Source organism: Egretta garzetta, unplaced genomic scaffold (assembly GCF_000687185.1).
Source record: "Egretta garzetta isolate BGI_Z169 unplaced genomic scaffold, ASM68718v1 scaffold166, whole genome shotgun sequence".
Classification (NCBI taxonomy): domain Eukaryota; kingdom Metazoa; phylum Chordata; class Aves; order Pelecaniformes; family Ardeidae; genus Egretta; species Egretta garzetta.
This window is the reverse complement of record NW_009260133.1, coordinates 2,120,870-2,136,919: the sequence shown is the minus strand read 5'-3', so window position 1 is coordinate 2,136,919 and position 16,050 is coordinate 2,120,870. Positions and strand designations below refer to the sequence as shown.

At 36.6% G+C, this 16,050-nt stretch overlaps 1 protein-coding gene across 1 annotated transcript in view; it reads right to left on the bottom strand.

Moving 5' to 3' along the window:
• MTA3 (metastasis associated 1 family member 3) overlaps positions 1-16,050 on the bottom strand; it is a gene marked incomplete at its 5' end in the record, with an annotated part of 141,979 nt that overhangs the window by 79,952 nt on the left and 45,977 nt on the right. The window contains one exon of the mRNA XM_035897006.1: positions 7,224-7,326. Within this exon, the coding sequence (XP_035752899.1) occupies positions 7,224-7,326 (103 nt within the window). The remainder of the gene's footprint in view (positions 1-7,223; positions 7,327-16,050) is intronic.

Sequence of the window (16,050 nt, the reverse complement as noted above, 5' to 3'; positions counted from 1 at the left end):
AGGTTTAGACTGGATATAAGGAAGAAATTCTTTACAATGAGGGTGGTGAAACACTGGAAGGGGTTGCCCAGAGAGGTAGCGGAGGCCCCATCCCTGGAAACATTCAAGACCAGGTTGGACGGGGCTCTGAGCAACCTGATCTAGTTAGCAGCATCCCTGATCACTGCCGGGGCGTTGGACTAGATGACATCTAGGGGTCCCTTCCAACCCAAACATTCTATGACTCTAGCCTGTAGTCTCAAAAATGCAGCTGAGACAGAGAACCTTTTTAATCTGAGGTAGTTTATTTTAAAATTGTTAACTTTTTTCCATTGTTTCTCTGTTTCAGCCATAGCAGATGAGTAGTGGGTATATGATGGAGAAATCTGTTTCAAGTGAACCACCTTGGTGCATGCATGAATCTGCAAATTCACCATTTTCCTCTGCTGTTTGCAAGCTAATGAATGAGACCCACACCTCAGCCCAAAGTTAATGTTTTTGAGGAAAATAATTAAACACGTCTTTGATGGTTTCCTACATATTAGGAAACTTTTTGCTTTCCTTATCACTACATTAATGTTACCCTTCACTGAGAGTTGGAAACCATCCTAAAAGATGACCTCTTAGACTGCTAACAATAACAGCATTTTACTAACAGCCAATTAATACCTGACTGCTCCTTAAGAGAGTCTTGTGATACTTAAAATCTTGGAAAGAAGAAAAATACTTCTTCGGTGGAGATACATGTCACCAGCACAGTATTAGTTGAAGTTGAAAAATACCCCTGAGATTTTTACCACTGTGTAATACAAAATCTGACATGAAGAACATATTCATAGTAAAATGATTGTGTTCCAGAAGACACATTCCCTTTGCATTTCTAAGCAAGTGTCTGTACAGTGCCATGCTTCATTATTATCACTTCAGATATTTAGAATGCAAAGGGAGATGACATGGTAAACATGACAAGTCACCTGCCACTACTTCTTCCTCTGAAAAAAACTCTCAAAGTCGGAGTAGGGGGTGGCATTACCTTCAGTTTCATTACTAAATTAACAGAAATGGAACATATGTGAAATCCTTATTATTCAACAGAAATAGAATCCGATACATACAAGTAGTTTAATTCACAGGATATGATTTAAGCGATCATCTGTACTCCACCCTGCAATTTCACAGTCACAGATTTGCAGCCCCCAAAAAGTAGGTCCATGAAAACACTGCTGCAGAATTTTTTTCTTTATAATGCAATAGATCAAAATTAATTAAAAAGTATGCAAAAAGAAGTTCAGCTCCAAGTCTATATTAGTTGTTTTCAAATTAATTTGGTCAAGAAGTAGAGTAATACAAAATGCACAAAGGAATAAACGTGTATTGGCCAAGCATGACAGGAGGCAGAAACATAGTATTTTTGATACCTCTAGTAAACCTGATGTGAACATATTTTTCCTTTTTATTGCCAAACCATCTGCCTACCATTAGATGCTGTAATTCACCTTGCTAGCAAACATCTAGTTTTGTGAGTGCAGCACTGGCATCAAGATTTTTCATCATCTTTACCGCACCAATTTTGTTACCATTCTGCCATTAAATTTCACTACCTCTTTAATGAATTCCAATTCCTCTTACTTCTCACCACCTAAAGAGAATCCACTAAGCACACTAATATTGAAGCTTTCAAACCAGTGACTTTTATGTATTTATTTCCATTGATGAGCTTTGGAAGTCTTGTCTCCTGCCACTGAATTATCTTGCAAGAACGGAGCACGCTATTTGAGTGCATTTTTGAATATTTTTACTTGTGTTCTCAGTTGATGAGTGTATTCTTTTCCTCAATATGATGGACACATTGCTAGCTGAAGCTGCACTGTGTTTCCTTCCTCACTGTAAGATAAATTTGTGTAAAAAATAAATCTCCATATACCATAAGCACTTACAACTGTATCAGTTGTTAAGAAAAATAGATAATTGAGACTAAAGAATTATAGACTTCAAAGAATCAATAGCTATTATATAAAGATCATAGAAATAAGATTAATGATAAGGTGGTCACAGACATGTAACCACAGTTGTGTAAACAATTCCAAGACTATGCTGTACTTCTCATTTGTCCATTGTATAGCCCCCTCCACGGTTGGATTAATCCCCAGCTGAGCTAATCAGTAGATAAAGATAAATGAGACTTTAGAAGGTAGGTGAATAATTAAATAGGCTGATTAAGGTTAACTGATGTAGACAGAAAATAGATTAGAAGCGAGGTATATCTATAATAGAGACTAAAAGGTTAAGTTTTTAGAATTTCAAAGATTTGAAATAGAATACTGAGTTTTTCAACTAAAAAAAAAAAAAAGATGAGAAAGACGACAGTAACTTTTATAACTTTGAGACAGACCAGTGGATTCTAAGATCCTTCGAGATGGACCAACGGATTCTAAGATCAAGAAGCAGAGACAGAACATGCTGACCGATGGAAGTTAATGGACTTTTAGAAGAATGAAGAATTGAGAACATAGTGGAAACTTATTATGTAATTGTGTTGGAAGTATATATAAGATAATAATTGCAATACCAAGTTGCCACTCACTGAGTTGTTAACAAAAGCAAACCCAGAGATACCCACAGTCTGGTGAAATTCTTCAACACAGTAGTAACCAACAGAAAATGAGTATCATTGTCTTGGAGAAAATGGGAAAGTGGAAACAACACAGGAAGGGTCAAGCTCTAATTCAAAATGACTAACATAATATTCCATTCTTCTGTGATTTTGTAACAAAAAATAAGCAGGCATTCAAATGAAGAGAAAGAACATTAAGTTAGCCAGAGGTATGCAATGCCATTTTAACTTCAAAGTAATCAAAGAACCAAATTTTAAGGTAGAGATGCAATGCTTTAAGGCTATTTTAATTAGTCTTCAAAACTCTGTTTTAGTTGGAAACAGGCTGGGACAACAAATATCTGGAAAACAGCTTGATTTAGAGATATATTCCTTCCAGAAGACTTCAGATGAAACAGAATAAAAGAACCATGTTGTTAACTGTTTCACTGCATCATAAAGTACATAAATGAAACTAGAATGCACCAAAAACTTCTCATGTAAATTACAAACCAAGTCAGCAGATAGAAAGAAAATGGAAAAAAAGCCAAAAAAAAAAAAAAAAAAGGTCAGGCCTACAGCTCTCAGCACCTGTCCAGACTGGAGCCCGCAACTCCTACCACATTTGAGTCTGGTCAGGACCATTTTCAACTCCTTGACAAATTAAAAAAAAAAGGACAGGACTATTATGTTATACACACGATAGGAAAATTTTTATTTCCTAAAACTATGCAACTTGGAACAGAGTTAGAAAGAGAACATGAGATCTCACAAGGAATATTAGGAGTGATAGAGACTGATGACTGCATGATGAGGGTGCATCTCTATCAGTGGTTTAGTTCAAATTAGGAATGGAGTTTCAAAGAAACCATGTCCAGCATCTTTATCTACTGTACTTTAACCAATATCAAAAGGTATCCTGCAGCACACAAACTGGATTTCTGTTAAGTTAAACAGTAGTTCCACACACTCAGATATTTCGTTCACAGGACCAAATTAGAGAAAGCCTAAAAATGAAACTTCTCAAAATGTGCATAGTGTGGATGCTAGGTCCTCAGCACCAAATATTTCAATTCTACAAATCTACTTCTATGGCATTGTACTATTTGCCAACATGAACCGACCTAAACTGATGCTGGAGCTTCTTAGGAGTCTTGTTCTTTGAAGCTAGTAGTCACAGAAGAACTGTTGCCAATATACATGACAGAACAAAAATGGGTTGATGAACCTGTATCTTATTTGAATGGAGTAGAAAATGGTGTTAGAATTCTCACTGCCAGAGTACAAATGACAGTGTGTTACCCAAAAAACAACTCAAACCCAGAATACAGTAGTCTGATGCCTCAAGCTTCTCTTAACAGATGCTTCTGCTAGTTCAAGCAAGAGGCCCTTGCCCAAATTATGCTTCAGTACTAGCAATAAGGCACTTCGAAGATCTGTGAAGCCACAGTCAAGCAAGACTACTTCAGGGAGCTCAAGGTTAAGGATCTTTCCGCTCAAGTACTCTTACTATTATTTCAAAATCTCCATAGATTTTTCTGGCACTGCTACCTCCAATTTCTGGACAGGATAGGCATATTCTTTTACCTTTGTATCTAGCATATTATTGCATACTAGGGCTTAGTGAGAGGCTGTCCTGGTTTTGGCTGGGATAGAGTTGATTTTCTTCCTAGTAGCTGGCATAGCGCTGTGTTTTGAATTTAGTATGAGAAGAATGTTGATAACACACTGATGTTTTAGGTGTTGCTAAGCAGGGCTTACACTGGTCACGGACTTTTCAGCTTCCAATGCTCTGCCAGGTGCACAAGAAGCTGGGAGGGGGCACAGGCAGGACAGCTGACCCCAACTGGCCAAAGCGCTATTCCAGACCATATGGTGTCATGCTCAGTATAGAAACTGGGGGGAGTTGGCTGGGGGGCAGCAGTCACTGCTTGGGGATGGGCTGGGCATCAGTCAGCGGGCAGTGAGCTGTTGCATCACTTATTTTTCCTGGGTTTTGTCTCTCTCTCTCTTGTTGTTTTCCTTTTCATTACTATTTATTATTATTAGTTTATTTCAATTATTAAACTGTTCTTATTTCAACCTATGAGTTTTCTTATTTTTGCTCTTCAGATTCTCTCCCCCATCCCACCAGGGGAAGGTTGAGCTGCGTGGTGCTTGGTTGCCAGCTGGAGCTAAACCACAGAACAGTCCCAGACTGACCAAGCATATAAACCTAGAAAAAAGGCCTCTCCTTCCTGAGACAGTAAACAAACCTGGCAAGACTGGGAAAGCTACATGCCCAAGGCCAAATATAAATGTTCTTGCAAATGGGCAACAGAAATAGAAAAAGAGAGTATTTAAATACCTTCTAAAGAACGACCAAAGTGTGCTTGTGTGACTGAAAAAGCTAAGGCCTATAAGGACTCTTCCTTCAACCAGAGCAGACTGACTACGAAGGAATACTCAATGCCTTTGATAAAGGATCACAGGAAAATGCTTTTAAAATTTCAAACACAGATAGCATACGCATACTTAACCAAAACCACATACCGGAATGCATCTAGGAAAAAGTTCTTACTGTCAGAATTTCAAATTTACAAAACTAAACATAACTTCCAGGAACCAGAGAAATACCATTCCCAATGGAAACCCAGCAGACACAGCCAACGCCCAGAGAACTGCAGCTAGGACACAGCAGAAATACCTTCTGAGTCTGTAAGCACAGTTTCCCAGATCGTAATACCAACTCCACTGTTACTCAAGCAGCTTTTAATGGTCCACCATAATGAAAGCCTTTACATGCAAGCACACAACATACTGAATTTAAAGCCACCACAATCATCATAGGAGAACCGTTTCTCCAGAGATTGGTGAAAATCTGTCTCAGAAGCACAATGCAACAGAAATGTGATCTTGCAGCCTCTGCATACAAGTATACAGGAGCCTGGAAATAGTTTCTATCAGTTCAAAAGCAGCTTACAAAGATGAAAGTGAGTTTTGTGGAAGAACCTCAATGAAGTGGTACCTGAGTAACATCTGATTACAGATGGTCATTAGTGATTGCCTACCACAAAATCTTGGATAGCTACAATCAGTCAGCTATGTCCAAGACCCGTTCCCACTCTAACAGAAATGTTTTTTACAGAAATTTATCAACTTTAAACAAATGCAGTCTTGGTCAGCGCACAGCATTGCACAGGATGCCCTTAATATGGGGACAAAGGGAGAAGAATGTTTTTCTCTATAAAATTTCATTTATTCTCTATCACTTCCCAGTAGACTGCTTACTGGTACACTCCTCTGGGAACTATTTTCAGCTTCACAGTACAGTACTTCAGCTCCCCAGAGTGGCTGCAAAATGGAGAGTTGGAGGGATGTGAAAGCAATGAATGAACCCCTCAAAAACACACATAATCTTCACACAGATGGTATTTTTAAGGCGCCCCATAATGGTCTGCCCATGCATATCCAGGTATTATACTGCTGGTGATAGAAGTAGTTCTGTTTTCTGGGTTCTGCTCCATGGAGCATCTACCAGGCATTGCGATCTTCTGAATAGATACATGTTCACAGCTATACCCCTCTGGCTTACGTGGAAATTCAACAGGGGCAGGCAATTTTTACTACTGTATAGGAAGGATACAGCACTACAAAGTAGGGGAGAAAGAAGAAACCCAGGTGGATCAGCATCTGAACTGTAAAGCAATAAATTGGCAACCCATTTCACCATACACAAGCTGGAAAATATAAAACAACTTTATTTCCTTCCTGAAATGCTTTGTTCAAAAGAGAGAAAGAATAAAGAACAGAAACTGGAAACAACATAAAAGGATTATTTGCCTAAGAAGATTTGAGACTATGCTCTGCAACCAGGTTACAGAATATATGGAAGGGGGAGTGTTTCAGGTAAAATCCCTACATTAGCTGCAATTAACAGTTCTCTGCCATCATTAAAACAGTACAGTTGTACTATATTTGTAAATATGAATTACAGGACAGGTGAAACATGCTGTCTCTTGTGAGTGTAGAGTTGTCCTTCAGTAAGAAGTCTATATAAAGTTTTCAAAGATTTTTGCTTTTTTTTTTTAAGTAGAGAAATTATTTTTAAAGGTATTTATGAATTCCAAGGGCTTTGATGTTCTTCACATGAAGCTGCATAATCATGTTAATTTATAAAATTAAACTGACCAGATCTTATTCACTAATGAAATGCATCACTTTAAAACTTTTATTTCAATATCCATCCAAAATAATTGCACTGCATATTATTCAGCTTATATGCAAATTGGGCAAGTTCTGCATTCATTTCATTTGTTAACATTTTCTTTATTTCTACTCTTTGATTTTACATTAGTGCAAGACTGAAATATCAGCACTGAAATCCTGTTTCATTTACTCCGAGGGGAAAACAGAATGATGTCTACATTTAAAGTATCAAATTCTACTGTGACCTGAAATACAGTAAAAACTCACTCTCTTTTTCTCTCCTCTGTATTGGTAGCTTCAATAAATATGCAGAAGATTATGGTCTGATTTTCTCTTTTAGCTAACTGTGGGAAAGAGAAGGGCTCACAAAATGGCAAACAAGTTGAGTAACACGATATGGGGGAATAAATAGTCAGTAGGAAAAGGAAAAGGAATTTTTTTTATTAGAGGATTTTAATCTTACCGTGCTACAACTAAAAACTGGTCAATCTGACGGTCAGTAAGGGGGCTATCTGGATCCCATACTTTTACTTCCAGCTTTGCCTGTTCTCTGTCATCTAATTCTCCTGTCAAAAGGTAGATGGGACAAAACACTTATTACTCACAATGTTTTTCTCTGTGTATTTCTCGTACTATGTTTAAAAGAGACATTGCACATTTCTAAACACACACACAGTACTTAACAATCAGCAGTTATCCATTTAAATTCCGTAATGCAGCATCAGTAAAATAAACATCTTCCCTTAACATCAGCATTTCAATTTCAGGAGGCATTCTTAGGAGGTGTAGCGTCAAAGAACTTTAATGAAATGTCATTATAAACTTGAAACCATAACTGAAGTAACCACTGTTTTCTTTAAATTGCTTCTCAAATATATCAAAGTTACTGTTGCACTGGAGCCATATTAAAATTAATTTTACACTTAACCAGCTTTAGCAATTAAATTCTATCCAATTTGTATTCTAGTGTCTATGCCCCCAAACACGAATCATTATGAAAAAATGCAGTCTATTATATTTATTTTTCCCCCTCTTGCTCTCAGCCACTACATTATCTGTATTGTTAATACAAATCATAATATTTAAACTGCTTTACATATTGACTCTCTTATAAAATAATATATAAGGCTACAGCACAATAAAGTTACTATATGCTACATCATTATTTCCCAAATCCCTTTGTCTGAACAGAGCAATTTGTGTACATGCATGTGGTTGAAACAATGGTGGTGGTTTCCAAAATTTAATTTGCCCTATATTCATTATTAAAAGACTATGGCATTTGTACTGCTTGGAAGAACAGTGAGGTGTGGAGACACGACAATGATTCACGTTCACATGGAAGCCAAAATCCTGGCTTGACTACTACACCAGTAACTTCTAGTGCAAAATGAGAAACATTACAGAGGCTGATTAGGCAGGCAACATGGATTCTACTAGCAAGAGAAGATTTACCTATGGGATCTGGCCAACACATTTGGGGCCACAACAGATGACAAGAGCAAAGAATCATTGTCTTTCCTTGGTATTTTAGAAAACAAGCATGTTGTTCCTTCAGTGAACATGTGAAAAACTCCAATGTTTAGTTAGATGCCAGTATTTTTATGAGCTACTACAAGAATAAAAACCTGTTCTCAAACACAGCCGTTCCATTCCCTTTGAAATCTGGGCTGCATAGGTACCTCTGAGCGCACAGATCACTTTAGTCTGTGGTACTTCTTACGGCTTAATGAAAACAGCCAGTCTAAACACGCATAGTATCATCAAGACATGAAAAAACCTGCACACTCAAAGAGTCTGGAAGCAGACTGCAAAGCAAGCACTGGCTTTCCTAAAAGCTGATCATATATGGCGAGTTTCTCTAGCACATTCATTCTGGAAGGAAGTGAAAGTGTGGTATATATTTATCCCTGCCAAATCCACAAGTTAGAACTGCACCGTTCTGCCTCGCTAATGTTTCAGGAACAAATTTCACGGTCACATTCTCAGAAAAATAAATTATTTTCTTCTGATACAGAGGCAATAAAGAATTGTCTGCCTAAAGGGATTTATGCTTCTCGTTAAGCTAATTCCCATCCAGAACTGGAGACAAATTGTAAATTTCTGGGAATCTTTGGTAGGATTTTAGGGTCTATAAACTTATTCAATGGACTACACACTTGTCAATACATTCATTTTTTCCATCTGTGACAGACACATTGTGGGTGATGTTCTACATTTTATAAATAATCTCTGAGCACCTCATTTCAATCTGTTAATATACAGTTTTTAAATATCTTTAATGTTAGTTAACTGTTGCAGGATATCCTATCCTGGAGATCATAACTGTAGAAGTACGACAAAACCCAATACTCAGGCAGGGTGTACTTGTCAAATGGAGAACATCACACAAGCACAGCACAAGGATTCAAACAGAACATGTCACTCTCCTGATTCAAGTTTGCAAAAAGATGAAAAAAAAAACAAAACAAAACCACCACAATACCACACATCTTACTTCAATTGGAGATAACAAAACAATTGCTATTACAAAATGTTGTTCTAACTGTTGATAAAGGTAAATCTGAAATATTGCCACACAGTATTTTGTAATGGCAGGAGACATAAATAGGATACAAGCAATGGAATATCTATTCCAAAAGAATCCAAACGCATATAACATAGTATTTGCAATATTAGACACTACTGCAACAGTTGCAGACAGAGAGGTTTCCAGAAGATATGTGGTCTCTGCCAAACTGCACTTATAAGAAATACTTCACTCCCAATTTTCCACTTAAATCGCAGGGTATTATCACTTAAAAAGGAAGAAAAGTAACCCAAACAGATCAAACCATGGAGGCAGTCAAGCAGTGCTATAGAAATCTTTGATGTGCCGAATGAATCGGTATAGGAGGATCACCCAAGATAAACAGGTCTTCTTTCAAAAATAGTAATCATTAAAAAAACCTCTGTGTTCCTTGAGCCACCTGTCCTTAGTTAATCATGGCTGTACCTTATTCTACAGGATTTTTAACGTGGCTGACCCCTTTCAAACTACAACACAATTTCTCTCTTAACACCTCTACATTTATCTTTTACATTGTTGAATGTGCCACAGAACCACAACATATTCAAACCAAACAAGTATCAAAGTTGCCATAGTAGTCATTGCTTAGACTGCAAACTCCAGGACACAAACAGAATAGGGGCGTTTTAACATTTTCAGTGTTGCACCTAAGGTTCTCAGGTTCTGTTTCACAAGTGTTACCTTCCCTCACCAAAACCGACATACCAATTACGACTTCTCAGAAGTGCTAGGCTATTTTTTTTTAATGGCTGGTATGACATACCAGTGTATCCAATTTATTTTGAGCACTGCTTCTAATTTTATTATAGCCAAGCTAATCCTGAAGATTATTTTTTACAGGAAAACATTAGTAGATGGCCAGAAATACTCCTGTTTTTCTTCTCATCAATCGTGCAATGCCTTACTTCTCACAGTTCTCGTCTAATAAATAGTAAAATGTTACGTTTTTTCTGTAAAAAAAAATTTCAAAATTGAGTTCTGCATTTCAGTGTCATTTTAAACAAAGGAAAGCATGATATGTGCCCCCCACCCCAAAAACAACTGTAAGAAAAATTTTAAAAAACAAAAGTAAACCAAATTCAACTTTTAACTGAATGTAATTAAGATGAAGTATGGGAAGTTAAAGATCTACTTAGTTGGTCTTTTAGACTGTACTTCCTGCAGATAAACACCCCCAAGGTAATTAGTGCAGTAGGTTCAGCATGATTCTATGTTCTTCTTACAACATATTCAACTAAAAGAAAATAACTTGCAATATGAACTATGAATATTTTCTTAAGAGCGGAATTCTTTTAATTTTACAGATCTACAACAGTGCTGCAATATTGTATCCTTTTAGGAAACTGAAATATGAAATCTATAAAAACTGTATTTTTTAAAAATTGTTTTCAGGGAAACAATGCCAATTCCACATTTAATGACAAACAGTTGATGAGGCATCTGACTGAACAACAGCCAGGAGGGCAGTTTTTAGAGATGCCACTTGTCAGGTACAGTGACTTATTTTTGTATTTTGCACAATTTGCACTATTTTTCAAAATACCTTTTTATTTTCCTTTTCAAAAAGTAAGCTAGCAGTCACTTCAATCCAAACATAAACTAAACTTCTGCAGTGCTTAGCTTTCTGAGTGAATCCATCTTTCATAACATGCAAAACAGAGGTACCAACTGCTGGATCCTCAATCACATGGGACAGAAAATCTGTAGTTGTGTTGTTTTGGTCATAGAAGGCACACATAGCCCTGGACAGCAGCTGGACACCAGACCAACAGTTTGTACCACAGAGTTCCTCCTACTATGGACATTCATTCAAGGCTTGATACAGTCTCTTGAAATCAGCCAGTAATTTTGACTCATGTATTAATTACCCAGACTCACCAAATACCTAAGCACATAAACATGAGGGCCTTTGTAGATGTTTACATCCTTAAAGCTTGGCACATATCTAAGAAGTAAATTCAGTGTCTTCATCTTTGTGTTTCAGTTCTATACCTGATAAACAGGAATACCTCTTCACTACACTGCAGGGGTGCAGAAGAGAGGTACTTGTCTGTTCTTACCCTCCCTTAGTCCAGTTCAGCATGCAACACAGTAAAGTTTCTCTTACTGGAATACAGGATTTAGTAGGTGTAGCATTCGGCAGATTTTTGCCAGAACTCTTTGGCAGCGTACTAACTGGAGGTAATCCTAAATGTCTTTTTGAACATAGCTTCGTGTGCTATATAACACTAAAAATAGGCAACTAATCACTGAAAGTGAGGTTTCATGAACCACCTTCTCATGCTGCTATTTAGTCTGCTTGTCTGAAAACTTTTTCCCTAACTTACAGATGAGAAAAATAGCATCACACTGGATTTTCTCATACTGTCTGGCTATGAACAAAGTTCGACATTAAACCTACCTGTCTGAATCAAAATCTGAGCTTTCTCCTTCAATGAAATGTTTGTTAGTTCCCCTCTAAAACACTCAGCATATTCATTCTGCATAAAATGAATTATACATTCATGCACAGAGGTTAATTACCACAAAACATCACACAGCTTTTGAGAAACAACTGGGGGGGGCCGATGTACAGCTTAGCTGAGAAAGCCAGTTACAAAACATCGCAGTAATTGCCACTGGGAAAATAAGTTCTACATGAGATATAGGAGGAAAGACATCTTTCAGATGGATGTACAAACTTTATCTGCTGACATTTAATGAGTTCAGCTCTGCATAAACTGAATTCATGGTAAACAGCTAGCCGAGTCTTGACTAACAGAAACTACAACCCTTCTCTCTATAAAAGCTTTGCAGACACTGAATTCTTATTACTCATTTTTGATTATTTTTTTTTTATGATTTGTGATTCTCACAGTACTGATAATCAAAAATCATCCAGAAAAAAAGTTCAAAAACTTACACTCGACTCTGCAAAAAATAAAACTAAATCATGTGCAAATAACTTCTTTGATTAAAGTAAGATTAGAAAGCTTAGATTATTTTAGAAGTGTAGGCAAAGGGAAAACTGTTTACCTTTCAATTGCAGAACAATTCCCCCCCTTAGCTTGCCTGACAGATGTATATCCAAGATTTTAATTAGTCACTCAGATAACGAGTTGTATATTTACACAAATCTTATGGTAAAACTCAATTTATGGACATAACGCATGTATGAAGACTAGAAATGAAAACCAGACTATGTAAAGACTACATGTATAGAGACTACAAACTAAATGTATCAGGTGATACAAGCCCATTATTTGTCTACACCAACTTAAATTGCTACTGAGCATTTTCTAAGCCAATAAAACATGCAGAGTCTAATCACCCCCTATCCTCCAGACCTCCAGCCTATAAAAAAAAAAATAAATAAATCAGTCACTTTTCACTTGAAAAACCCCTTTTGAATTAAACTGCCTCCAACTCCGACGACCTTGGAACTCTCTCAGTGCTCAGCCTTGCTTATAAATCAACAACTGATGATCAAAAGACAAGACCCCACAAAGCACTAAAAAGAGCTACAATTCATGATGTTCTAAATTCCTAGAAATAAACAGGAAGAATTAAAGTTGGGCTCAGAATAAACTAAACTGTAGCCACACAGTAATGATAAACTTTTCCATTAATGCTCCACCAAGAATGGCTGGCTTATGGGAATGTCCAGTGCCGGAAGAAAGCCTCTTTCCCCAAACCCTGCAGAACAGTATGCAAAAAAGAACTTCCACAGCTCAGAGAACATGGAGGCATAATCTCCTAAATTCATACCATTCCTCACTTTATAGTCCTTACATTAAATCACATTTGGGTAGAATCCTCACTGTTATAGAAATGAAATAATAATAAAAATCCTTCCATTTCAGCTTTTTATGGCAATTCTAAATGCAACGACCTAAATTAATATATTGCATTAAACTACAAGGTCACCTTCAGTTCAAAGGCAAGGGCAAGTATTCAACTAATGAAAAGATACCTGAAATTCACCTTTATTTTGGAATTGGCAGCTTGTACTCCTTTCGTATCTCTGAATGAACCTGTACAACGTGACTTGCACCAAAATTCCCTGTCCCTCACCCCCATTTTAACATTATTTTTTTGGTTGGTAGACACTGTGCAGTGGTCTAGCACCTATTCCAACCTGAATACAGAAAGATTGCAACAGTTTTTCTGAATTCCTGAAACACCACCACGAGGTAATAGTTTTCAGGAAGGCATAGTGAAAAATGATTCTGTGTATAAATAATAACAGTGTATAACTGTGTATAAATAATAACATAAATAAATAATTCATACTACGTATGAATATTAACAATACTGAAAATATTTTGGAAAGAGGGATGCCACAATGCACAGACACTGTACTCATTTAAAAAAAGCCCACTAAATTAAAATGAAATCTCTAGTCCTGGAGTATCATGCTATGAATAAGCAAATTCCCTTTGACCACAGTATTCTATAGATAAATACGGCTATTCATTTGCATAAATTTAAACAAACCCTATAATTTAGGGAAGAACTTTTTCTTTGGAATGATACGTATTTTGACTTATTCAACTGTAAAAAACATTTCATCTGCATCTGATATTTGGTTTTCATCTTCTACAGAATAAAATTAAAAGAAGATCAGACACAGTAAAACAGCAAAGAAAACAAAACCAAAAACTTAAAATAAGTCCATTTAGGCAGTCACTGAGGTAGAAAAAAACCAGCAAAATCAATTAAACCCTAAGATGTTGCTGTTTGAAAGGCGATTTGAACGCTCACTGTGATACATTATTTGGGATAATAACATACACAGCATACAATAAATAACTGTATCCTTCATGAGACTGACTACCTGACAGAACTTATTTAGTATTTGAACAGTCTCAGCCAAGGCTCTACAGCTCTTACTAATAAAGAAATCTTTCCAACAGCAATCAGGCACAACCTTCCACACCAACAACGCCATGCCTAAGTCTCCTCAAGAAGCTGAAGACAGCAGGAAATCATGGCTCTCTTGTTATGAAGGCTAGAACTCCAACTGACTTCTCCTCAAGTATAAAGCAAACATGAGAAAGGTAGACCTGCTTTTACAATTCAGGGCAGGGACAGGGAAAATAAACCAAACCAGACAACCATTCCAGTAATCTCCAAGCAGAACAACTCAAATAACTCACCTCAACTGTTGAACAGTTTTTGTAAGATGTAATTGCTAAACAGCACAATTTCCAACTTTTCTAATATATCATTTGACTGTTAACGTAACAGTTGTGAATGATCTGAGAATTGAAGCTCAGAAATTTTCATTACCACATTATATAACAATACTGTAAGTATAGCAAGTATATAAGAACCGACTTAATCCATGTAACTGCCTGTTTGATCATAATTATACATGCATTTAATACCTCAAACTGTACCAAAAGGCAACAAATATTTTTAAATAACATTACTGAAAAGACTTAATAAAACACCATATTTTATAATGCGAAGCTTCCAAATACCTAATTGAGCTTTTGTAGTAGATGTGGCTGCAACTCTAAACCACTGTATTTCCCTTGTATCTGCAAGGTTAGGCAGAAGGAAATCAAATCTTTACCAAAAACAAGCACAAAGAGGCCATTTACATGTGCTTTATTTGTTTAATTTATAGTAAAACTGATAAAAGTCTATAAACATGCATTTAATTGCCCAGCACATAAATCACTAACTCAGCTCCCTAGTAAAGAGATTGGCAAGACTGATGTAAAAGGATATTATAATCCTATTAAAATTTGACATGAACAACATTGTAAAGAGTATTTTACTCCTCGTGATGATCACGCATTTGACAGTTAATTATGAAAAAATTACTCCACTGAGCTTAGTAACAAGAAAAAAAGTCTGCAGATCCAACAAGCGACTACCATATTTAAATTTGCTAACCCTCAAGAAACAGCTCCTTATTTCAGAAATTACTACAGAAAAACTTTTCATACTAACTCAAAGTTCAAAGTGCAACAAACAGAAACTCCACTTGAGAACAAAATACATTTGAGTAGACATAAATACGAGTTCTATTTGGGTGTATTACCTTTGTTGAGATTCATCTCATCTAACCTTAAACATACTCTGATGTGTTTTAGATATCAATCTTCATCTGAAATGAATCAAGTATAGGCAAAATCTTTCTACTCTGACCATAAAGTTAAGTCTTACTGGGTCAGTACAATCACACCTTTTCTGTCCTCTATTCTATTTCAATTTCCACAAGTAGGAACTCCTGAATCTGTTGTATCTTTTATTCCATGCATTCCTTCTGAAAACTTCTTTAAAATAGAAAGCCATCATCTTCTAGTTGAATCAATCGCCCTCAAAGATCTCTCTGATTCTGGCATATCTGACTGATACTTTGAAATGATCATTTATTTTGCTGCTAATTTACCACATTTTCCAACAACTTCGAAGCTTCAATGCATTTCACACTGAACTTGGTGGAATAGATCTACAAGGTTCCTGGGCATCTTCTTGAAGCAAATGCAAGTTAGGCATAAACGTTTCCTTTTATACTTGCTCCTGAACGTAGTTCTGGTACCAGAATTCGAGCTTTGCTTTCTGCTGTCTAGATCCCAGCAAGGTCATCTTGAACTGACAGGAAATCTGGTTCTAGACAACAGACAATGAACATCCAAATTGCTGTATGTAGAACAGAATAGGTGTGCAAGCTACTACTCAAACGAGTTCCTCCACCCCATCCAAAAAAGTACTTTATAGTTGACAG